The sequence below is a fragment of the Dendrobates tinctorius genome, unplaced genomic scaffold (assembly GCF_039654945.1).
Source record: "Dendrobates tinctorius isolate UK_male_01 unplaced genomic scaffold, ASM3965494v1 ptg000022l, whole genome shotgun sequence".
In the NCBI taxonomy this organism is placed as follows: Eukaryota; Metazoa; Chordata; class Amphibia; order Anura; family Dendrobatidae; genus Dendrobates; species Dendrobates tinctorius.
The window spans coordinates 10,957,573-10,981,146 of record NW_027361690.1 but is presented as its reverse complement, the minus strand read 5'-3'; the positions used below and the strand labels follow the sequence as shown (position 1 = coordinate 10,981,146).

The following is a 23,574-nucleotide window of genomic DNA, read 5'->3' as shown; positions in this document are numbered from 1 at the left end:
AGAGAAAACATACACTGGACTATTGGTCTATGCACAGTTTATTGAAAGTTTAGATATGCTTTAAGAAGTACTTGCCTTAATCCTGTTTTCCAGTTCACCCTAAAGGGGGTTTTACACATAGCGATATCGCTATAACGTCACCGATTTTGTGACGTTATAGCGATATCGCTATGTGTGATACTTACCTCCGACCAGCTCTCCCGCTGTCCATCGCTGATCGCGCGAGAATGTCCGGCTCCATTTCTCGTCGGCCGCTTCATGCTGGGCTTCCTGCTGGCGCCGACGAGCGACGCGTGGAGGCGGGCGGAGGACGTCAGGATCGCTGTGTGTGAAAGGTAAGTATCTGCGCTGCGTCGCTGCTGCATCGCTGTGAGATCTTCCTGTGTGACAGCTCACTAGCGATCATTTAGCAATGCACCAGCGATCCTGACCGGGTCGGATCGCTTGTGCACCGCTAAATGTAAAGGGGCCTTAACAGTTCTCGAGGTGAGTGCAGGGGTGCAGGCAATCCTTATCAGTGCCTTTTTGCTCTGATTTGTAGAAGTGGAGCTTTACTACTGATCATGTACATAAAAGTACAGCACAGATTAATCTCAACTAAAAACCGAGATCCTTAGATAAGGAATAGAACAGACATTTACAGGACATTTCAAAACTTTCCCAAATTCTTATGAAAAAATATTTAGCACATCCTGCATTTAAATACTGCTCCCAATTTATTATATATTTTAGGAGTCAAAGTTGGGCCATTTTATACCGAATCCAACTCCACAACTCCGACTCCACAGCCCTGATTGTCCCTCTGGTGGTTTACTCTATTCCCCCACTCCAGCGTTATTGTCTCTTAACTCCGCACACCAGTATTATTGTTTTATGGCAAACGTGTATTTACTGTAACAAAACAGGCCAGGAGCGTTGATATAAGGTACTGCTCATGGTGGTTCTCTAGATTTCTCTGCTTTTTTTCCCCATTAGGTACATACACTTCATCTGTTGGCAGCTTCACTTTCTGCGTCGATATACCAAGCGCTTTGTGACAGTCACAGCTACAGGTAAATTAAGATCTCCCGAGTTTTATAGATTTCATTAGAATACACTGTGCATTACATTTTAATTTTGTTATTGGTGGAAGTTAAACCATCTGGAAGCAAAATCTTGATTTGGATTTATTTTCTTTAAAGAAAATATTTTTTTAAAAAGCACACAGGCTTTTTATTCTCCCCAGATGCCCATGTATACTATTATATTGTCCTACTGCGGTGCCAAAATGAAAGGAAGCTTATTGTATTAAAGTTAAGTCAGTGGGAATTTTGCTCTTTTCTGCTTCGTATGTAGCAAGCAACCTCTCATAATATGACTAGATGGTGGCCCGATTCTATCGCATCAGGTATTCTAGAGTCTCTGTTAAAATAAAAAATAGTTATATGCTCACCTTCCGACAGCCCCCGGACTCTTTCTCTCCTCTCCACGCTCCCGGAATCTTCCGGTTCCAGTAATGCTTTGCGCGAAACACCGCTGATGACGTTGCACTCTCGTGAGAGTGACGTCATCTTCAGACCTTCTCGCTAAGCATTACTGGAACCAGAAGATGCCGGGCGCGTGGTGAGAGGAGAGAAAGAGTCCGGGGGCCGTCGGAAGGTGAGTATATAACTATTTTTTATTTTAACAGAGACTCTAAAATACCCGATGTGATAGAATCGGGCCACCATCTAGTGTATTATACTCCTGTTACACCCGGAGCTGCTGTCACTGTTCTGCTGTTACCTAATGTATTGTACTCCAGTTACAGCCAGAGCTGCAGTCACCGTTCTGCTGTTACCTAATGTATTGTACTCCAGTTACTCCCAGAGCTGCAGTCACTGTTCTGCTTTTACCTAATGTATTATACTCCTGTTACACCCAGAGCTGCAGTCACTGTTCGGTTGTTACCTAATATATTGTACTCCAGTTACACCCAGATCTGCAGTCACTGTTCTCCTGTTACCTAATGTACTCCTGTTACACCCAGAGCTGCAGTCACTGTTCTACAGTTACCTAATGTGGTGTACTCCAGTTACACCCAGATCTGCAGTCACTGTTCTGCTGTTACCTAATGTACTGTACTCCAGTTACACCCAGAGCTACAGTCACCGCTCTGCTCTTACTTAATGTATTATACTCCTGTTACAGCCAGAGCTCCAGTCACTGTTCAGATCTTACCTAATGTATTGTACTCCAGTTACACCCAGAGCTGCAGTCACTTTTCTGCTCTTACCTAATGTATTGTACGCAAGTTACACCCAGAGCTGCAGTCACTGTTCTACTGTTACCTAATGTATTGTACTCCAGTTACACCCAGATCTGCAGTCACTGTTGTGCTGTTACCTAATGTACTCCTGTTACACCCAGAGCTGCAGTCACTGTTCTGCTCTTACCTAATGTATTGTATATGTACAGGACCGTGCCTGTGTAATGAGCGACGCAGCAGTGATGCCTTTACTGGCTGTAATGTGCCTGTACAATAAGTGATGCGGCCGTGTTTCCGCGCCGACTAAGCGGCTGTCGCTGATTGGTCACGGCCTAACTGCCGTGACCAATCAGCGACACAGGATTTCGGTTACAGACAGACATGATAAGACAATTATTATATAGATTCCAATACATTAACCCTTCTTATACGCCAGACTAGAGATATTACAGGATGAATCGATGTTATAGGGAATATGTCACTAGGATTTCAGAACCCAAACAATTTATCTTCACATGTAGTTCTTTCAAAGTCCAGTAATACCTTTACACGGCCAGTCTGTTCCCCCATTACAGAGAAATCAGTGTTTGGTTTGATATGCAAATGAGGCTGAAGATCTTTTGTAGATATGAAGCCTCTGTCACTCCAGCTCTATTTCCTACTTTGTGCCGCCTCCTCCTACTCGACTGACAGCTCCTTTGCCTTATGACACACAACATAAGCAGGAGGGGGCAGTGCTGAGTGGGAAATAGAGCTGGAGTGACAGAGGCTTCATATCTACATCCTCATTTGCATATCAATTCAAAGGCTGATTTCTCAGTAATGGAGGAACAGACTGGCCATGTAAAGGTATTGCTAGACTTGTCTTTGAAAGAGCTACATGTGCAAATAAAAAGTGTGGGGGGGACGGGGGGAGAAATCCTGCTGACAAATTCCCTATAATAGTGCTCTTTTGGTGTTTTTGTATACAGGAACACAGTACTGAATGCAAATGTATAGCTGATATACCACTGTATGGCATGCTTTTGATTATGTTCAGGTTACACTTTTGGTACATATATTAGTAAAAATAAATGTGAACAGAGTCTTATATGTATGAAGACACTTGGTTTCAGTGCTGGTCCTGATATCACTTGTTTGCAAATGAGCGCATGTGAAAATATTATCTTGTTAGATCCAGCTGTATCTACAAGTGAAGATCTGAAAAACCTGCACTGTGTGGGAGCCTAATCTTATGAGCCTCTGTGTTGAGTATGAACACAAAATTCCATGTCATCAGCATAATATTTTCTTTATTTCTACACTGTACTGCTGAGCTGAAAAAGAAGCAAACATCTGTTCATTAGTGCTGTGTTCCCGTACTGCTCACAGAAATGACAGTTCACCACTCTTTGTGCTTTATTAGCTGCTGATTGAGACGTGGCCACATCTTCTAGTATGATTGCAAGAACAGTAAATGTAGCTCACATCTATTAGATTCAACTACAAAGCGCACAATGCAAAAGGACAGTACTCTCAGGCCTGCGAAGGGTTGACCTTGATTAAAGGTTTCTCAGCTCAGGCTTTCATCTTTTATGTGGGCATTTTTGCAAAGTTGTTTAAAGGGTTACCTAACAAGGTCATATTGTTATGCATGGAACATGTGCTCCCAAAAAATAGACTTGAAACACGGACCAAAAATAAAACTATGTGAATGATCCATCAGTATACCTAGCATTACCTAGCATAGCTGTGATTGCAGTGCAAAATAAAAGTAAGTGTTGGTCTTGGGCAAGCTGTTTGCCCAAGGCAGATTTAAGGCCTCTTTCACACTTCAGTTTTTTTGCATCAGTCAAAATCCGCCAAAAGGACGGATGGCGGATCCGTTTTAGTACTGATGACAACGGATGCCACCCGTCCGTTGTTTTTGACGGATCCGACAAATGAAGAATTGCAGCCGAGAGAGAGAGAGATTTTTTTTTTTCTCTCCAGCACCCAGAAAGAATTTCAGGTTAAAACAGTGCTTGGAGGATCCGCCAGAGAAAAAACCGTTGCAAGCTCCGTTTTGAAATCATTGAGGATGGTGACGGACAGCAACTTCTGGCGGATCCGCAAAAAAAACGGATGCAACAAACGCCAATCCGTCACAATCCTCCAATAATGGAAGTCAATGGGGAAAAAAAACGGATCCTCAAAAGAAAATTGCGGATCCGTTTTTTTCAAAACCTGGCAGATTGTGACTGATTGTAAAAAAACTGAAGTGTGAAAGAGGCCTAAGAAAACCTGCCATGTGCTTTTATTTTTGGAGCGGACTACAGGATCGTAGTGGGGCGGTCCGCTTCCTCCTGGTTAGGTCTTACAAGTGGCCTATGGCCACAGGTTACTTGTAAAAACCCTGCAGCAAAGGGTTTAGTGGGTCAGTCTTGGTTTGCAAACTGCAGAGCAGGTGGCTTTGCAAAGCTTGAGCCAATGTGAAGCAACATGGAGCCAAAAGGCCTGGCACCCCTCAGCGTACATGGCGGTGCAATCACCCACTGTACAGGGTGTGATTAGGTACTCCTGGCTAAGCTCTGCATATAACCAGGCTGGATGTTCAGACTGGATTTGTGTTGGATCTGAAGCGAGAGACAAGCCAGCATCTCGCTGTCTGAGAAAAGGTTATACAGGCCTGTGGGCACCAATGTGCAAGTAGCCGTGGTTGCTATGGATGAAAGCTGTTTTGTATGGCCGAACTGGGACTAGCTCAACGTTGTCTGAAGTAGCCAGGGCCTGGACAATGCTAGCAATTTATGTTTATGGTTTTGTTCTGGTACTGTGCAACCAGTGAAAAATAAGCATCACACTATTTTTTGGATACAAGAACCTAGTGCCTGTGTGAACGTTAGCCAATGCCTACCTAAGAGTGGATCCGTACAATATATGTGTTTGTAAATGTGTCTGTGTATGTGTGTGTGTATATATACAGTCATGGCCAAAAGTATTGACACCCCTGCAATTCTGTCAGATAATATTCAGTTTCTTCCTGAAAATGATTGCAAACACAAATTCTTTGGTATTATTATCTTCATTTAATTTGTCTTAAATGAAAAAACGCAAAAGAGAATGAAGCAAAAAGCAAATCATTGATCATTTCACACAAAACTCCAAAAATGGGCCGGACAAAAGTATTGGCACCCTCAGCCTAATACTTGGTTGCACAACCTTTAGCCAAAATAACTGCGACCAACCGCTTCCGGTAACTATCAATGAGTTTCTTACAATGCTCTGCTGGAATTTTAGACCATTCTTCTTTGGCAAACTACTCCAGGTCCCTGATATTTGAAGGGTGCCTTCTCCAAACTGCCATTTTTAGATCTCTCCACAGGTGTTCTATGGGATTCAGGTCTAGACTCATTGCTGGCCACCTTAGAAGTCTCCAGTGCTTTCTCTCAAACCATTTTCTAGTGCTTTTTGAAGTGTGTTTTGGGTTATTGTCCTGCTGGAAGACCCATGACTTCTGAGGTAGACCCAGCTTTCTCACACTGGGCCCTAAATTAAGCTGCAAAATTTGTTGGTAGTCTTCTGACTTCATAATGCCATGCACACAGTCAAGCAGTCCAGTGCCAGAGGCAGCAAAGCAACCCCAAAACATCAGGGAACCTCCGCCATGTTTGACTGTAGGGACCATGTACTTTTCTTTGAATGCCTCTTTTTTTCTCCTGTAAACTCTATGTTGATGCTTTTGCCCTAAAAGCTCTACTTTTGTCTCATCTGACCAAAGAACATTCTTCCAAAATGTTTTAAGGCTTTTTCAGGTAAGTTTTGGCAAACTCCAGCCTGGCTTTTTTATGTCTCGGGGTAAGAAGTGGAGTCTTCCTGGGTCTCCTACCATACAGTCCCTTTTTATTCAGATGCCGACGGATAGTACGGGTTGACACCGTTGTACCCTCGGACTGCAGGGCAGCTTGAACTTGTTTGGATGTTAGTGGAGGTTCTTTATCCAACATCCGCACAATCTTGCGTTGAAATCTCTTGTCAATTTTTCTTTTCCGGCCACATCTAGGGAGGTTAGCCACAGTGCCATGGGCTTTAAACTTCTTGATGACACTGCGCACGGTAGACACAGGAACATTCAGGTCTTTGGAGATGGACTTGTAGCCTTGAGATTGCTCATGCTTCCTCACAGTTTGGTTTCTCAAGTCCTCAGACAGTTCTTTGGTCTTCTTTCTTTTCTCCATGCTCAATGTGGTACACACAAGGACACAAGACAGAGGTTGAGTCAACTTTAATCCATGTCAACTGGCTGCAAGTGTGATTTAGTTATTGCCAACACCTGTTAGGTGCCACAGGTAAGTTATAGGTGCTGTTAATTACACAAATTAGAGAAGCATCACATGATTTTTCGAACAGTGCCAATACTTTTGTCCACCCTCTTTGTTATGTTTGGTGTGGAATTATATCCAATTTGGCTTTAGGACAATTCTTTTTGTGTTTTTTCATTTAAGACAAATTAAATGAAGATAATAATACCAAAGAATTTGTGTTTGCAATCATTTTCAGGAAGAAACTGAGTATTATCTGACAGAATTGCAGGGGTGTCAATACTTTTGGCCATGACTGTATATATATATATGTATATATATATATATCTATCTATCTCTATCTTTGATACATAAAAAATACCCCAATAATGAAAGTCGGTAGAGCATTTTGCAGTCTTATGCACTGTCAGACCTATCAACAGGCATGAGAAGCAGGCGGCTTCTTGTTATTTATGTGTCCTGTTCTTTTCTCATTCATTTTATGCAGCAGTCAAACAGATGCAAATCAGTTCACAGGAATGGTTTACCAAGGCCTCCTCCTAAGTGAACGTAGGAGACTTCGAACAGAAAGTATTGAAGAACACGCTACTCCAAATACACCCCCTGCCTTGTGGCCAGGTAAGAACATTAATTAGATGAATACAATATAAGGGTCCCGTTTCACTTAGCGAAGCGCCAGCGATCCAGACAATGATACGACCTGGTAGGGATCGCTGGTGCGTCGCTAAATGATCGCTAGTAAGCTACCAAACAGGCAGATCTCTTCAGCGACGCAGCAACGATCCAGCGATCAAACACAGCGATGCATGCTGGTCAGCGGGACACCGACAACGAAAAAATGGCCCAGGACATTCCTGCACGATCAGCGATATCCAGCGGGGGGGCCGGTCGCTGCTGCGTGTCACATGTAGCGAGATCGCTGTTGCGTCACAAAATCGTTGACGCGCTAGCGATCTCGCTATGTGAGACAGGGCCTTAACTCTAGGAAACCTCACTTCCAGCTAATGACTGGCCCATTGGACTGCAACATTTGTTTTAAGTGCTCTGAAGGAGCTGAAATATTAATGATTATTAAATAAGAATTCATAAAGAAATATTCTTCATGGAATGGTCCTTTTCTCCTCCCTTCTATTTACAGTCCTCTTTTTGACTATACAGCTGGCCATATTTTAGGATTTCAGATGGCCATTTTCTAAACATGTTAGTCAGTGAAGGTTTTTGTTTAGGACAATAAAGCCATAAGTCACTGATCGAGCTCTGCCATAAGGTTTGGCCTGTTATTTTTTGTCAAGGAGATGCAGATCTGTTATTTGGTGCAAGCGACTTTTTAACTACAGCACCTGACAACAAAAGAATCCAACACGGTAATATAAGCTTTGCCAAGAAACTGCCTTTTTGCTTCACACTTATTTATAGCTATGTGGCAAAATGGTTCAAATTGGTGATTTTGACTTTCTAAACTCTGTTGTACAGCCAGTCTTAGTTAACCGACTACAGCAGGGCATTGGCTCATGCGTTCCCCTGTAATTGGAGATATACAAATGTTACCCTCGCCTTTAGGGAAGCTGAACCACCCAGTCACCTACCATCAATTGTACGTTACAAAAGCTAGGATTATATTAGCTTTCTTCTGGTAAATATACAAAACTTAAGCTAGTTCTAAATGGGTTAAAGGGATTTTTTGAGATTTCCCTTCTTTTAATATAGTACTCCTATTCTTGCAGAATAAGAAACATTGCTGTGTATGAATACACCCTGGTTACTAAATCTGTAAATGAGTGCCTCCCTATCTCACTGAGCCTAGAGTTTATGCTGGCGTACCCCTACATTGCACATATAGGCTCCCCCGCTGCAGCCATGTCACAGAGAGGTGGGCACCTCTGTAAGCACTAGTGACTGCATTTGTGCTTAGTCTGTTTGATTGTATACAAATATAATGCTGAGGTTTTTTGGTCTGTTTTTATTTATTCTTTTTCAGGGGTTAGCTCTCTAATAAACCTACTAAACACGGCCCAAGATGAGGACCAGCCTAAGCTCAACGTGTTGCTGTGTGAAGCGGTGGTAGCGGTCTATGTCAGCCTGCTGATCCACGCCCTCGCCACTGACTCTAGCTCCGAACTGTTTCGTCTCGCCGCTCATCCTCTGAACAACCGGATGTGGGCAGCAGTTTTTGGAGGTGGTGTTAAACTCGTGGTGAAACCACGAAAACCACCAGGGAGCATTCCAGGTACTGTGTCCACTGTTGTTTCCTATACAGTACTGATAAGTTTTAGTTAACACCATTGTACCAAATGACTCTCCTATATGTTACTTAAACGTGGAGTGTTCATAACTAGAAGATTTGTTGATCTGTCCAAAACTGGTGTATCTCATCCAGGGGGAACCAAGAGCTTTGATGTGCAGATACCCCAATGTGCTCTGCTATTGGCAAACGAGGAGCAACCTGCTGCAGAAAGTGCTTTACTTAACACTAAAAACATTGCTTCTGTTATTGATAAAGGGCAGGAGTTACAAGTGTGTGGTGAGAAACCAGTGTGACAATTGTCGTGCTTGCAATTCCTTCTACAACTGCCACGTAAAAGCACCTTGTAGTTACTGCATGTAGCAACAGACCAAGTGACCTGTCTGTGTTAGATTCTCACTGCTCCTATCTATATTGTACTTCACTATTGCAAGTCTTCAGTTGGTTGCCTTATTCTGCATGCTCCATAGTAAAAAATAAAGGGATGCGTGCACTGCACCTCAGTAAAGGTTTGAGGTCTTCTTTTCTTCCAGCGATTCCTGCCCTGTCTGAAGAAATAGACAAGCATCGCAGACGCTTCAATATGAGAATGCTGGTGCCTGGTAGACCAGTGAAGGATGTTGCTACCCCACCTCCAGTTCCTGCTGAGAGGCCAACCTACAAAGAGAAGTTCATTCCCCCAGAACTAAGCATGTGGGACTATTTTGTGGCCAAGGTACATTGATTTGTTAATCTATTATTTGCTCTTTTGTTCTTCAAAATAACCACTGTACAGTACACGCTTTATTACTTTACATATATCACTTATTACTTTACACTATATCATAAGCTTTCTGGCTTATGTTATAGTTACCTAGATATATAGGTTGAAAAAAGACCTACACACATGGTCAAAATTGTTGGTACCCCTCATTTAATGACAGAAACACACACAATGGTCACAGAAATAACTTATCTGACAAAAGTAATAATAAATCAAGCATCTATGAAAATAAACAAATGAAGGTTAGACATTGCTTTTCAAATAAAACTCATGAAATAGGCCTGGACAGAAATGATGGTACCCTTAACTTAATATTTTGTTGCACAACCTTTTGAGGCAATCACTGCAATCAAACGATTCCTGTAACTGTCAAAGAGACTTCACCTCTCGACAGGTATTTTCGCCCACTCCTCAAGAGCAAACTGCTCCAGTTGTCTCGTGTTTGAAGGTTGCCTTTTCCAGACGGCATGCTTCAGCTCTTTCCAAAGATACTCAATAGGATTTAGGTCAGGGCTCATAGAAGGCCACTTCAGAATAGTCCAAAGTTTTCCTCTTAGCCATTCTTGGGTGTTTTTAGCTGTGTGTTTTGGGTCATTATCCTGTTGCAAGACCCATGACCTGAGACTGAGACCAAGCTTTCTGACACTGGGCAGCACACTTCTCTCTAGAATATCTTGAAAATCTTGACATTTCATTGTACCCTGGACAGATTCTAGACACCCTGTGCCAGATGCAGCAAAGCAGCCCCAGAACATAAGAGCCTCCTCCATGTTTCACAGTAGGGACGGTGTTCTTTTCTTGATATGTTTCATTTTTCCATCTGTGAACATAGAGCTGATGTGCCTTGCCAAAAAGTTCACAATTTTTCTCTCATCTGTCCATAGGACATTCTCCCAGAAGCTTTTTGGCTTGTCAACATGTAGTTTGGCAAAGTCCAGTCTGGCTTTTTTATGATTTTTTTCAACAATGGTGTCCTCCTTGGTCGTCTCTCATGAAGTCCACTTTGGCTCATACAACGACAGATGGTGCGATCTGACACTGATGTTCCTTGATCTTCAAGTTCACCTTTAATCTATTTAGAGGTTTTTCTGGGCTCTTTTGTTACCATTCGTATTATCCGTCTCTTTGATTTGTCTTAAATTTTTCTCCTGCGGCCATGTCCAGGGAGTTTGGCTACAGTCCAGTAGAGCTTCAGTTTCTGAATAATATGTGCAACTGTAGGCACAGGAACATCAAGCTGCTTGGAGATGGTCTTATAGCTTTTACCTTTAATATGTTTGTCTATAATTTTCTTTCTAATCTCCTGAGACAACTCTTTCCTTCGCTTCCTCTGGTCCATGTTGAGTGTGATACACATCATGTCACCAAACAGCACAGGGAGTATCTGTAGCCCTCTATACAGGCCACTCACTGAGTCCAAGATTGTAGACACCTGTGACGCTAATTAGTGGTCACACCTTGCTTTAACATGTCCCTTTTGTCACGTTATTTTCAGGGGTACCATCATTTCTGTCCAAGCCTATTTCATGAGTTTTATTTTTTGTTTAATTCTGTGGAAGCATGGTTGAAAAGCAATGTCTGACTTTCATTTGATGATTCTCATAGATTTTTGATTTATTATTACTTTCTTTATCGCCTTATTGGGGGACACAGAATACCATGGGTGTATGCTGCTGCTGCTAGGAGGCTGACACTATGCAAAAACAAGAAAATTAGCTCCTCCCCGGCAGTATACACCCACCGACAGGCACCAAGCACCTCAGTTTGTGCTTAGTGTCTGTAGGAGGCGGACCGGGATCTCCCCAGATCCGCAGTTTTAATCCAATTTTCCTTTCAGGTTTAGTTTGAACTTTTTAATTTTTCCCTCTTTTCTCTTTTAGGTTCTTTTCCATCGGGAAACAGGGTATAGTTATCACTCTGATTTCCCATATCATGCGGCTGAGCGAGCAGTGTGGTGTCACCCACAACGCAACTCTCAGTACCGCAGGCAGGACTTTTCCCTATCACCTTCTGGTGACAAGGGTTACGGACAGGTGGCTGGTCCTTGCCGAATCCCCCTCCTCACCCCTTTCTCGGGACAGGGCTGAGAGGAAGACGGCGATCGCAGGTGTGTCAAGCCGTCTTCTGCAGGATGCGGGTACAGAGGACTCCTTCCCCTCCCAGCGGCCTGCCGTTTCCCCGTGGGCCCCTGTGGTCATCCTCTTCTGGGACGTCAGGTAAGTGCCTGTACGTTCCCTCCGGCCCCGCATAAGCTCCAGTGACATGGGAGAAGAAGGGACCTTGTTTTGCAGTTCCACAAGTTTGAATCTCCCGCCTTTTTCTGCCTGTCGCGCGCTCAGCCGCTTGCCTTCCTTCACTTTCCCTGCTCTAGCCAGGGAGTCTACGGGGATCCCCTCACTCACCGCAGCGTCAGGACCTGGTCAGATCATCCTTAGCGCGGTATGTCGGGCATGGGGCTGCGGCGCCGTCAGGGTGGGAGTCACTTTCACTTTCACTTTCCCCTCAGCGCGGGGAATTCCTCTGCTCTCCCTCCTCCCTTCTTTAGCGCGCTCTTTTCAGCGCGCCCTTTCTAGCCCATCACAGGGCTTCTTTCTCTCTTGGATGCCAGCCCCCTCTTCTGCCATGCCCTCCCCAGTCGCTATTAACCAATCACGGCGCGGCCGCTAAGCTCCGCCCCCATCTCCCAGCACAGCGTTTCCTGATGCCTGAACCACTCCTTCCTGCGCTGCTTGGGGGACACTTCGGCGTTTTCTTCTGCTGCTCGCACAGAATCTCGGTAGGCTCGGCTCTGGGGCAGGGATTAGCTCTCCTCGGCAGTTATTCCCTAATATCTGCAGCCAATCAGTGCAGTTTACTTATGCCCAACCCTTCAGGGGATCTCTGCTTCAGGCCCACCGCTACCTATTACGCCTGTGCGCGCTGTAAAAAGAAGTGGGCATCGGGTCAGTCGTCCCCATTCTGCCCCCCCTGCAGTCCTTCAAATATGTCAGCATCTCAGGAACGCACGGAGTCCCGGGCGGAGGGCGCTCTTCCCTCCTCTCTCCCCCCGGAGTGGGCCGTTACAATGTCACAGTCTGTTTCTGACTTGACAAAAGTATCACAGTCGCTGGTCCAGGTCTTAGAACGATTACCTCAGCTATCCTCAGCCACCTCTGCCCCGACCACCTCTCGGGGTGAGTCGTCCGCACCTGACCGCGACCTTCAGAGTGACAGACAGGGAAGGACTTCTAGGAAGCGGGCTCTGTCCACTTCGTCTTCGAGCTCGCAGGGCCCTTCCGCTCCCAGGCCTCCTTCTCCTTCCTCGGATGACAACCTTCAGTCAGGCGAGGATTCTCATTCGGAAGCTAGCTCAGAGGGGAACAGCGTTTCTAAAACGCGGGACATGGTCGATAGTCTTATTGCAGCTATCTTCCAAACACTAAAACTTAAACAGGATGAGGCTCCAACTCAGGAAAGCTCTGTTCTCCTTAGACGAGCCAGACCTCCGTCTCGAACCTTTCCCAATCACAACGATTTCGACACTACCTTATCCAAACACTGGGAGCGCCCTGAGCAACGTTTCTCAGGCCGCAAGTACTTGGACGTTCTGTACCCCTTTGACGCAGAACTGCTCTCAAAGTGGTCCAAGGCTCCCGAGGTAGATCCTCCAGTCTCCCGGATAGCCTAAAAAACGGTGCTCTCTCTGCCAGACGGGGCATCGCTGAAAGATCCTACTGACAGGCAGATTGAATCTCTGGCTAAGTCTATCTTTGAGGCATCTGGCGCCTCTCTCTGCCCTATTTTCGCATCCGCCTGGGTGGCGAAGGTCATTTCCGCTTGGGCAAAAATTCTTCGCAGAGGCATCTTAGCGTCAGCTCCTCAAGACGAGTTGGCAGATCTTGCAGATCAGATTAACCAGGCGGGAAAATACCTTTTGGCCGCCTCCTTGGACGCGGCCGGCTGCGTAGCAAGGGCTAACAGCAACATAGTAGCTGTACGCCGAGTCCTTTGGCTAAAGTCATGGAATGCGGACACTACTTCGAAAAAGTCGCTTACCAATCTGCCATTCCATGGCTCTAGGCTCTTTGGAGCAAAGCTGGATCAGATAATTTCCGATGCCACTGGAGGTAAAAGTACTTCGCTTCCCCAGTCTCGACCAAAACGTCCTTTCAACAGAAGGGGGTTTCGACCGTTCAGGCCCTTTCGTCCCTTCTCTGCCACGGAGAGAGCCACTCAACAGGATCGGCCGCCTGCCACCAGGGAGCGGGATCAGAGGAAACCTTCCTACAAACCCGCTCCTCGCTGGAGATCTAGAGGTCAATATTCCAGATCTGCAGGAGCCAATTCCGGCAGATTTTCGTCTAAGTGACGGGTCACCCCCCACCTGGAATTTCTTCCAGGGTGGGAGGCAGACTTTCCTTTTTCGCGGATGCTTGGCTGTCCGTTGTCGACGACGCTTGGGTCAGAGAACTCGTCGCATCCGGTTACAAAATCGAATTTGCTTCACTCCCGAACAGACGTTTTTTCCGGTCTCGGCCTCCGCGACAGCGGGCCCAGATTCCGGGTTTTCTGCAGGCCATTTCCTCCCTTCTTTCCGCCGGAGTCATTGTTCCCGTTCCCTCAGACGAACGGTTTTCCGGGTTCTACTCCAATCTCTTTGTAGTCCCGAAGAAAGACGGCTCTCTTCGTCCTATTCTGGACCTCAAATTGCTCAATCGCCACGTGAAGATTCTTCATTTCAGGATGGAGTCTCTTCGGTCGGTGATTGCTTCCATGGAGCCCGGGGAATTTCTCTGCTCGGTGGACATTCGGGATGCCTATCTGCACATTCCAATTTGTGTGCAACATCAGAAGTATCTTCGATTTGCGTTTCAGGGAGACCACTTTCAGTCACAGCTCTTCCTTTCGGCCTGGCTTCAGCGCCCCGGGTTTTCACGAAGGTGATGTCGACCGTCATGGCCATCCTTCGCTCCAAAAGGATCCTCATCATCCCTTATCTGGACGATCTTTTGATCAAGGGTTCGTCTCGCCAGGACTGTCTCCGGAGCCTTCAGATAACTCTGGACACTCTCAGCCGCCTAGGTTGGCTGGTCAACAAGGAGAAGTCCATTCTGATCCCCACCCAGCGTCTGACCTTTCTGGGTATGGAATTCGACACGGAGCTAGCCCGTGTTTTTCTTCCAAAGGAAAAATGTACAACTCTGTCCAAGGGCATCAGAACTCTCAAGAGGCCTGCTCCCATTCCCATTCGGTTCTGCATGAAGGTCCTGGGGAAGATGGTGGCCTCCATGGAAGCAGTGCCCTTTGCGCAGTTTCATCTTCGCCCCCTCCAGCTGTCTCTGCTTTCAGCCTGGGACAAGACCACGATGTCCTTGGACCGTCCTATTCGGCTTCCTCTCAGAGTGAGGCAGTCTCTCACTTGGTGGCTACGGCCAGCGTCAGTTCTCCAAGGGAGGTCCTTCCTTCCGCCTCAGTGGCAAATCATCACCACAGATGCGAGCCTTCTAGGATGGGGAGCCGTGTTCCATCAGAAAGCGGCCCAAGGCCGCTGGAAGCCACAGGAGTCTCTCCTCCCAATCAATCTTTTGGAGATCAGGGCTATTTTCCTGGCCCTTCTTCATTGGCAGCCCCTCCTCTCCGGCAAGCCGGTCCGTATTCAGTCGGATAACGCCACGGCCGTGGCGTACATCAACCATCAGGGGGGCACGCGCAGCAAACAAGTAATGTCAGAAGTGGCCAAGATATTACGCTGGGCAGAACGTTACGTTCCGACAATCTCCGCCGTCCATATTCCAGGGGTGGAAAATTGGGCAGCCGACTTTCTGAGTCGCCAGGGCCTAGCGTCCGGCGAAAGGTCCCTGCACCCCGCGGTTTTCTCTCAGATATGCGACCGTTGGGGCACCCCGGATGTCGATCTCATGGCATCTCAGATGAACCACAAGGTGCCGCAGTTCGTAGCCAGGTCCAGGGACCCTCTAGCCGTCGCATGCGACGCACTGGTGACTCCGTGGTCCCAGTTTCAACTTCCGTATCTGTACCCGCCTCTGGCATTGATCCCTCGGGTGGTCAAAAAGATAAAATCGGAAGGCGTACCAGTCATTCTAGTCGCTCCAGATTGGCCAAGACGGCCTTGGTACGCGGAACTGGTCAACATGCTCGCGGACGTTCCCTGGAGGCTTCCGGACCGTCCAGATCTTCTCTCGCAAGGCCCCCTTTACCACGAGAATTCTCAGTCTCTGAGTTTGACGGCATGGCCGTTGAGACCGCAATTCTGAAGGAATCAGGTCTGTCCAGTCAGGTTATTCACACTATGATCAGAGCCAGGAAACCAGCCTCTTCCCGCATTTACTATAGGTACTGGAAGGCTTTTTTCTGTTGGTGCGATGATAACAGAGTCTTCCCAATGTCTTTTTCTATCCCGTCTATCCTGGGGTTTCTTCAGGCTGGGTTAGACGCGGGTCTGTCCCTCAGTACGCTTAAGGGCCAGGTTTCCGCTCTCTCTATCCTCTTCCAAAGAGAGCTAGCTTCTCTACCACAGGTCAAGACCTTTCTACAAGGGGTTTCCCACGTGGCTCCTCCTCATCATTCGCCAATAGACCTGTGGGATCTCAACCTCATCCTTAGCGCGCTCCAGAAGGCGCCGTTCGAGCCTCTCCAGGACATTCCTTTGTCCCTTCTCTCTTGGAAGGTCACCTTTTTAATCGCCATTTCATCCATCAGAAGAGTTTCTGAATTGGCGGCCTTGTCATGTCGTTCCCCTTACCTCATTCTCCATCAGGACAAAGCTGTTCTCAGGCCCGTTCCTTCTTTTCTTCCAAAGGTGGTTTCCGCTTTCCATATCAATGAGGATATCGTCCTTCCTTCCTTTTGTCCGGCTCCATCTCATCCTCTTGAGAAGTCTCTCCACAAACTGGACGTAGTTAGAGCCCCGCGTGTCTATCTTGCCAGGACCTCTTCCTTTCGTCTGTCCGATTCCTTGCTGGTCATCTCTGAAGGTCGCCAGAAGGGCCTTCCGGCTTCCAAATCCACGATCGCTCGCTGGATTCGTTCTACCATTCTGGAAGCGTATCGTCTTCAGGAAAAGCGGCCCCCTCCGGGAGTAAGAGCTCATTCCACCCGGGCTGTGGCGGCTTCGTGGGCTGCTCGTCACCAGGCCTCGGCCATGCAAATTTGCAAGGCTGCAACCTGGTCATCTTTGCACACCTTCACGAGGTTCTACAGGGTTCATACCCAGGCTTCGTCTGATGCTGTGGTTGGTAGGAAGGTCCTGCAGGCGGCGGTGGCTCACCGGCCGACCTGAGCCTTTCGGTTACTTTCGTCCCTTTTTTGCTGTTCCCACCCTTGGGACTGCTTTGGGACGTCCCATGGTATTCTGTGTCCCCCAATAAGGCGATAAAGAAAGATGGATTTTTGGTTCTTACCGTAAAATCTCTTTCTTGGAGCCTTCATTGGGGGACACAGCACCCTCCCTGTTTAAGTTGTACCGTGTTGGGTCTTAGAGTCCCTTGTTGGGTTGGTACATATGGTTCGAGTTTTTCTCGTTGCTTCTCCTACTGCTTTTTCACCAACTGAGGTGCTTGGTGCCTGTCGGTGGGTGTATACTGCCGGGGAGGAGCTAATTTTCTTGTTTTTGCATAGTGTCAGCCTCCTAGCAGCAGCAGCATACACCCATGGTATTCTGTGTCCCCCAATTAAGGCTCAAAGAAAGAGATTTTACGGTAAGAACCAAAAATCCATCTTTTGTCAGATTCAAGTTATTTCTGTGACCATTGTAGGTTTTTCTGTCATTAAACGAGGGGTACCAACAATTTTGACCACGTGTGTAGGTCCACCAACCTTTCTCCACCAGTTATACAATCTTTATCACTAGATTTATATCCCACAATGCCATTTGTTGTGAGAAAATCATCCAGCCCTATTTTAAATGCTGTTATAGTAAGTGCCATTACTACCTTTTGTAGTAAGAATAAACTGTAGGAGAGATCAGCGCAATAACAGTAAAATCGTGCCTTCTGAGCTTTGCACTGTGCCTGAAAAATATCTCCTGATTACATGTAGGGTATTGGCACACTCAGGAAAAAATGGACCTCAGTTTTTTGTAAAAAAATATGATTTTTCTCTATCGCCTCATTGGGGGACACAGAGACCATGGGTGTATGCTGCTGCCACTAGGAGGCTGACACTATGCACAAAAAAAGGTTAGCTCCTCCTCCGCAGTGTACACCCCACCGACAGGAAGCAAGATATCCAGTTTAGCTTAGTGTCAGTAGGAGGTGGACACGGGTCTTTCATTAGACCCATATCTACCTCGATGTGCGTCGTTTCCTTTCAGGTTTTTTCCGGAGGGATACAGAGTGAACAGTCACATCTGTAGTCCCACAAAGAGACTGTGAGTACGGCGTGTACTGCCACCCCGTATCCTCACAGCTCTCCGCAGCAGGACCAGCAGCCTTCCAGGCAGACGCCAACACGAAGACGTGTCAGCGATTCAGATGGTCCTTGTCGTCCGTCTCCCACCCACTCGCCTACCAGAGCCTGTCGGTTGAATGAGGCGCAGACATACTTCAATCCAGGACAAGCAAGGTACCTTTATTCAGCAGGTATCATTTGGGTCCGGGACAGGGTAAGTATTGGGCCCCATTCGCCTCAGACGGCACGGTCGCAGCTTCAGCGTTTTCTTTGGAGTGGGGCTGCGGTAGCGCTGCGGGCTTCCGTGGCCGTCCCGCGCCTTCAGGCAGCTACCACATTTGCCCTACAGCCCGCTCCCTTCACCCCTGCCAGGATTCTCCCGGCAGCGCTCATGCTGCGTCACCTCCGCGCCGCCCCGTGCTGACAGGCGGCTGCTGCTATTAATTTAGGCCCCGGCTTCGCTTTGGGCCTACTACAGCGTCGTGGCCACGCCCCCCACCGTCATTCTCAGGCGGGCTTCTCTCCTGCCCGTCCTAGGCCCGCCCACCGCCTCTCCTCCTGCTCCTAGTGCCTTGACTTAAGCACAACGCAGCGCTCAGCCCACCTTTTCCAGCGGGTAGTACCTTTCTCAGCGCGGCGGTTAGCTCCGCCCTTCGTCTTCGCTGAAAGAGCGCGCTTCTCCCTCAGTCTCCTCTGGCGGCCGCCATTTTCTCTGACCTGTCAGCCGGACTCTGCTCGCGACCCTGCAAATCCACAAGCTGTGCAGCATCGCTTGCTGGGGTTATCCACAGGACTACGGACCGTGAGTAGCTCTGCTTCTGCAGACTGACACCCTCCTCCCTGTCCCCCAACCTTCCGGTACTCCTTCAGTGACTGTCCCTTCATTATGTCTTGATCGACCTTGACTGCTGCAATTCCATTCAACCCGCCGCCCAGGAGCCCCCTATGGCTACCCGTGAGAGTGAACCCCCCATTCCTGGCTGGGCTTCTTCTCTCACAATCGGTGGCGGATCTTACTAAGGTGTCTCAGTCCCTAGTTGCCATTCTTGATAAGCTGCCCCTGGACACTTCTACAGTATCCAGCAGGGCGCAAGAGGTTCCATCCGAGCCAGCGACCATGAGCCGCAAAGGCCCAGGCAGGATCTCCGGCCGGAATCCTCCCCTCGCCCCATCTCTCCTCATAGCACGGATCAGGCGAGGCATACTCTGTTGCGCCATCCGAAGAGATGTTAGAGCTGGATTCGGACCAGGACGCGGACATGAAGGTTAGAGTACAGAACCTCATTGCTGCGACTTACCACACTTTTGAAATCACGGACTCCCCTGCGAAACCCTCAGATCAGGAGGTTTCGTTCAGACGGGCAGAAACACCTTTCCAGAGTCTTCGTCCCACACTCTGAGTTTGGCAAGCTCTTTACCAGGGAGACAGAAAATCCGACCAGGCGCTTTCAAAGAGGGAAGCGCCTCGGCGTGCTGTATCCATTTTCTAAAGGAGCTCACCGACAATTGGTCGGCGTCTCCCTCTATAGACGCTCCCGTGTCCAGACTATCTAACAACACGGTCATCCCGATTTCAAGTGTGGCGTCTCTGAAGGATTCTAACGATAGGATCGTAGAATCCTTAGCAAAGTCAGCGTTCGAAGCGGCTGCGATGGAGCTGAGCCCTGCCTTCGCTTCAACTTGGATAGCTAAAGCCATAGCTACTTGGGCGGTGGATCTCCGCCAGGGCATTTTAGATAAAGCCCAGCTAGAGCGTTTGGCTGAGCTAGCCAACTAAATCTCCCATGCAGGGGATTATCTGGTCTCTGCCTCCTTGGTTGCTGCATCTAGCACAGCTCAAGCGTCCAGCAACGTGGTAGCAATCCGGCGTACATTTTGGCTCAAGGCTTGGCATGCGGATTTGTCTTCAGAAAAGTCCCTTACCAATCTGCCTTTTCAGGGAGCGCGTCTTTTCGGATCCCAGCTGGACCAGATTATTAAGGACGCCACTGGAGGCACAAGCTCTCTTCTCCCTCAGTCCAAGCCTCGTAGACCTCCTCCAAGGCATCAGTTTCTGCCCTTTCGGTCCTTCCGCTGCTTCGCGACGGCAGAAACCTTTTCCAGCCAACAAAGGCCGCAAGCACTCCAGGATAGCAAGAAGGTCTTCTTTAGGCCCACTCCCTCCTGTCTATCTCACTCCTCCCAGGGCATATCCTCCAGGTCTAGAACTGGACGGTCCACATCAGCATGACTATAAACGAAACCCCGAGGCGCCTTCACAACTGGGCGGTTGACTCCTTTTCTTCAGAGACGTCTAGCTTGCCTCAGTAGAAGACTCTTGGGTCGGGGAGGTTGTATCCTCAGGATACAAGATAGAGCTCGCTTCTCGGCCCCGGGATCATTTCTTCGAGTCCCGACCTCCATAAGACCCTGCCTTAGTTCCAGGTTTCTTTGCATCCATCGCTTCCCTCCTCAGTTCCGGGCTGATTGTGCCCGTTTCCGAGTCAGAACGTTTCACAGGGTTTTATTCAAACCTTTTTGTAGTATATATAAAAAAAAAAAGCGGAGCGGTCCAGCCCATCCTGGACCTCAAGTTACGGAACATGAGGGTCCGCCTACGACATTTCAGGATGGAGTCACTTCGTTCAGTAATCGCTTCCATGGAAGCGCAGGAATTCATGTGCTCAATAGACATTCAACATGCCTATCTGCATGTGCCCATCCTTTCCGGCCATCAGAAATTCCTGCATTTCGCATTTCACCAGGTCCTGTACCAGTTTGTCGCACTGCCGTTCGGTCTCGCCACCGCACCCAGAGTATTTACAAAGATCATGGCGGCGTTGATCGCCTTGTTGAGAATCAGAGGCCTCACCCTCTTTCCGTACCTCGACGACATTCTAATCAAAGCTCCGTTTTTTCACCAGACTCGCCAAAGTCTTCCCATCATTCTCGACACCCTGTCCAATTTAGGGTGGCTCGTCAACAAACGATGTCCTGCCTTGTTCCGACACAACGTCTTGTGGTTCTAGGCCTATTGTTCGACACCCGTCGATCAAGGGTTTTTCTCCCACTAGAGAAAACGATCTCTCTGCGGCGAGATGTACGGTCACTGCAGAGCACACCACTTCCATCTCTCCGGTCAGCCATGAAAGTCTTGGGTAAGATGGTGGCGACAGCCGAAGCTGTTCCCTTTGCCCAATTTCACTCAAGACCGCTTCAACAAGCCATCCTGTCTCGGTGGAACAGGTCTGTCCTTTCCCTGGATCGGCGAATTCACCTTTTGCCCCGGGTCAAACAAATCCCTCAATTGGTGGCTGGCGTCACCTCTCTTTTCTCTGGGCAGATAATTCCTTCCGATTCACTAGCAGATTGTGACAACAAATGCCAGTCTTTTAGGCTGGGGTGCAGTGTTTCGCAATCACGCTGTTCAGGGTCGGTGGTCGACTCAATACACAACTCTGCCTATCAACGTCCTCAAGATACGGGCGATTTATCTGTCTCATTCACTGGGGAAAGCTTCCCAGGGGTCTGCAATCCGAATTTAGACAGAAAATGCCACAGCGGTAGCATATGTCAATCTCCAAGGAGGGGTCACGAAGATCCTCAGCTCTAGCGGAAGTGTCCAAGATTCTTCACTGGGCAGAGGTATCAGTCCCAGCGTTTTCCACGGTGCACATTCCCGGCGTGGACAACTGGACCGCCGTTTTTCTCAGCCGCGAGGTCTCGCAGCGGGAGAGTGGTCCTTACATCCGGACATGTCTCATCAACTTTGACGTCGTTGGGGGACTCCAGACGTAGATCTGCTGGCGTCTCGCCTAAACAGCAAAGTCCCACAGTTCGTATCCAGGGCCCGAGATCCTCTCGCAGGGGCGCCGATGCTCTGACCATTCCTTGGTCTCAGTTTGAGCTCCCCTACCTTTTCCCTCCCCTTCCTCTTCCCAAATTGTTGAAGAAAATCAAGTCGGTAGGGGTTCCAGTCGTCATCATCGCTCCTGATTGGCCCAGAAGATTTTGGTTCGCGGCCATCGTCATCCTGCTCGCGGACGCCCCCTGGAAGCTTCCACAGAGCAGATCTGCTGTCGCAGGGTCCGATTTGCCACCCTAATTCTCAGCTGCTCTATTTAACGGCATGGCTGTTGAGACCGCGGTTCTGAAACGGTCAGGTTTTTCGGATCGGGTTATTCACTCCATGATCCGGGCTAGAAGCCTTTGTCTTCCAAAATTTATTATCGTACTTGGAAGGCCTATTTCACTTGGAGCGAGGCCAATAACATTCCGCCCATGTCCTTTTTCATTCCCTTCTGTCCTGGTCTTCCTCCAGACAGGCCTTGATGCAGGCCTTGCCCTCAGCTCTTTAAAAGGTCGAGTTTCGGCCCTTTCCATTCTGTTCCAGAAGACGTTGGCCTCCCATCCGCAGGTCAAGACCTTCCTTCAGGGGTGGCTCATGCGGCACCTCCGTACCACACGCCTGTGGATCCATGGGATCTTAAGCTGGTTCTCGAGGTTCTGCAAGGTCCAACCCTTCCAATCTCTCAGGGAAGTTTCCCTATCCCTTCTCTCCTGGACAGTTGCCTTCCTGGTGTCCATCACCTCCAACCGGCGCGTGTCGGCATTGACGGCCCTTTCTTGTCGCTCCCCTTTCTTGGTACCCCACCAGGATAAGGTGGTCCTGCGGCCTCCGCCCTCTTTCCTTCCTAAAGTGGTGTTCACTTTCCATCTATATGAGGATATTGTTCTCCCGTCCTTTTGTCCAGGTCCAACTCGTCCTCTTGAACGCTCCTTGAACAAGCTAGACCTGGTCAGGGCGATGAAAGTCTACCTCGCCAGGACGACTCCCTTGCGGAACACAGTCTCTCTCTTCATCATTACAGATGATGTGCGGAAAGGTCAGCCGGCCTTCAAGGCTACTATTGCTCGCTGGATCAGATCGGCAATTTTGGAAGCCTACCGGGTCAAGCATCGAGTGGTCCCTCCTGGAATTAGAGCTTACTCTACCCGGGCAGTGAGTGCCTCCTAGGCGGTGCACCACACAGCTTCTGCTCTGCAGCTTTGCAAAGCTGCAACTTGGTCATCTGTTCACACGTTTGTGAAATTCTACAGGGTCCACACCTACGCTTCGGCGGATGCCAGCCTAGGAAGAGGGATTCTGCAGGCAGCGGTGGTGAGTCCGCTGGCCTGATGGAAGTTTGATTTCCCTCCCCAGGGACTGCTTTGGGACGTCCCATGGTCTCTGTGTCCCCCAATGAGGCGATAGAGAAAACAGGATTTTTGGGTTGCTTACCGTAAAATCTGTTTCTCGGAGCCTTCATTGGGGGACACGGCACCCTCCCATGTTTTACAACTCCTGTTATTTGCTATGTGTTTTAGGTTTACAGTTGAGTTGTTTGTTCTCTATTCTGTTGCTTCTCCTACTGCTTTCTCACTAACTGGATATCTTCCTGTCGGTGGGGTGTACACTGCGGAGGAGGAGCTAACCTTTTTTTGTGCATAGTGTCAGCCTCCTAGTGACAGCAGCATACACCCATGGTCTCTGTGTCCCCCAATGAAGGCTCCGAGAAACAGATTTTACGGTAAGCAACCCAAAAATCCTGTTTTTATTTTCACGGCCCTACATTATAAACTTCTGTGAAGCAATTGGGGGTTCAAAGTGCTCACCACACATCTAGATAAGTTCCTTGGGGGGTCTAGTTTCCAA

The 23,574-nt window shown here is 48.2% G+C and overlaps 1 protein-coding gene across 2 annotated transcripts in view; it reads left to right on the top strand.

Moving 5' to 3' along the window:
* The window catches only part of DMXL2 (Dmx like 2), a 224,507-nt gene that overhangs the window by 120,165 nt on the left and 80,768 nt on the right, over nt 1-23,574 (top strand). For both annotated transcript variants that reach the window (XM_073568443.1, XM_073568442.1), the window contains exons 26-29: nt 976-1,052; nt 6,995-7,125; nt 8,486-8,734; nt 9,283-9,464. In XM_073568443.1, coding sequence (XP_073424544.1) covers nt 976-1,052; nt 6,995-7,125; nt 8,486-8,734; nt 9,283-9,464 — 639 coding nt within the window. The remainder of the gene's footprint in view (nt 1-975; nt 1,053-6,994; nt 7,126-8,485; nt 8,735-9,282; nt 9,465-23,574) is intronic.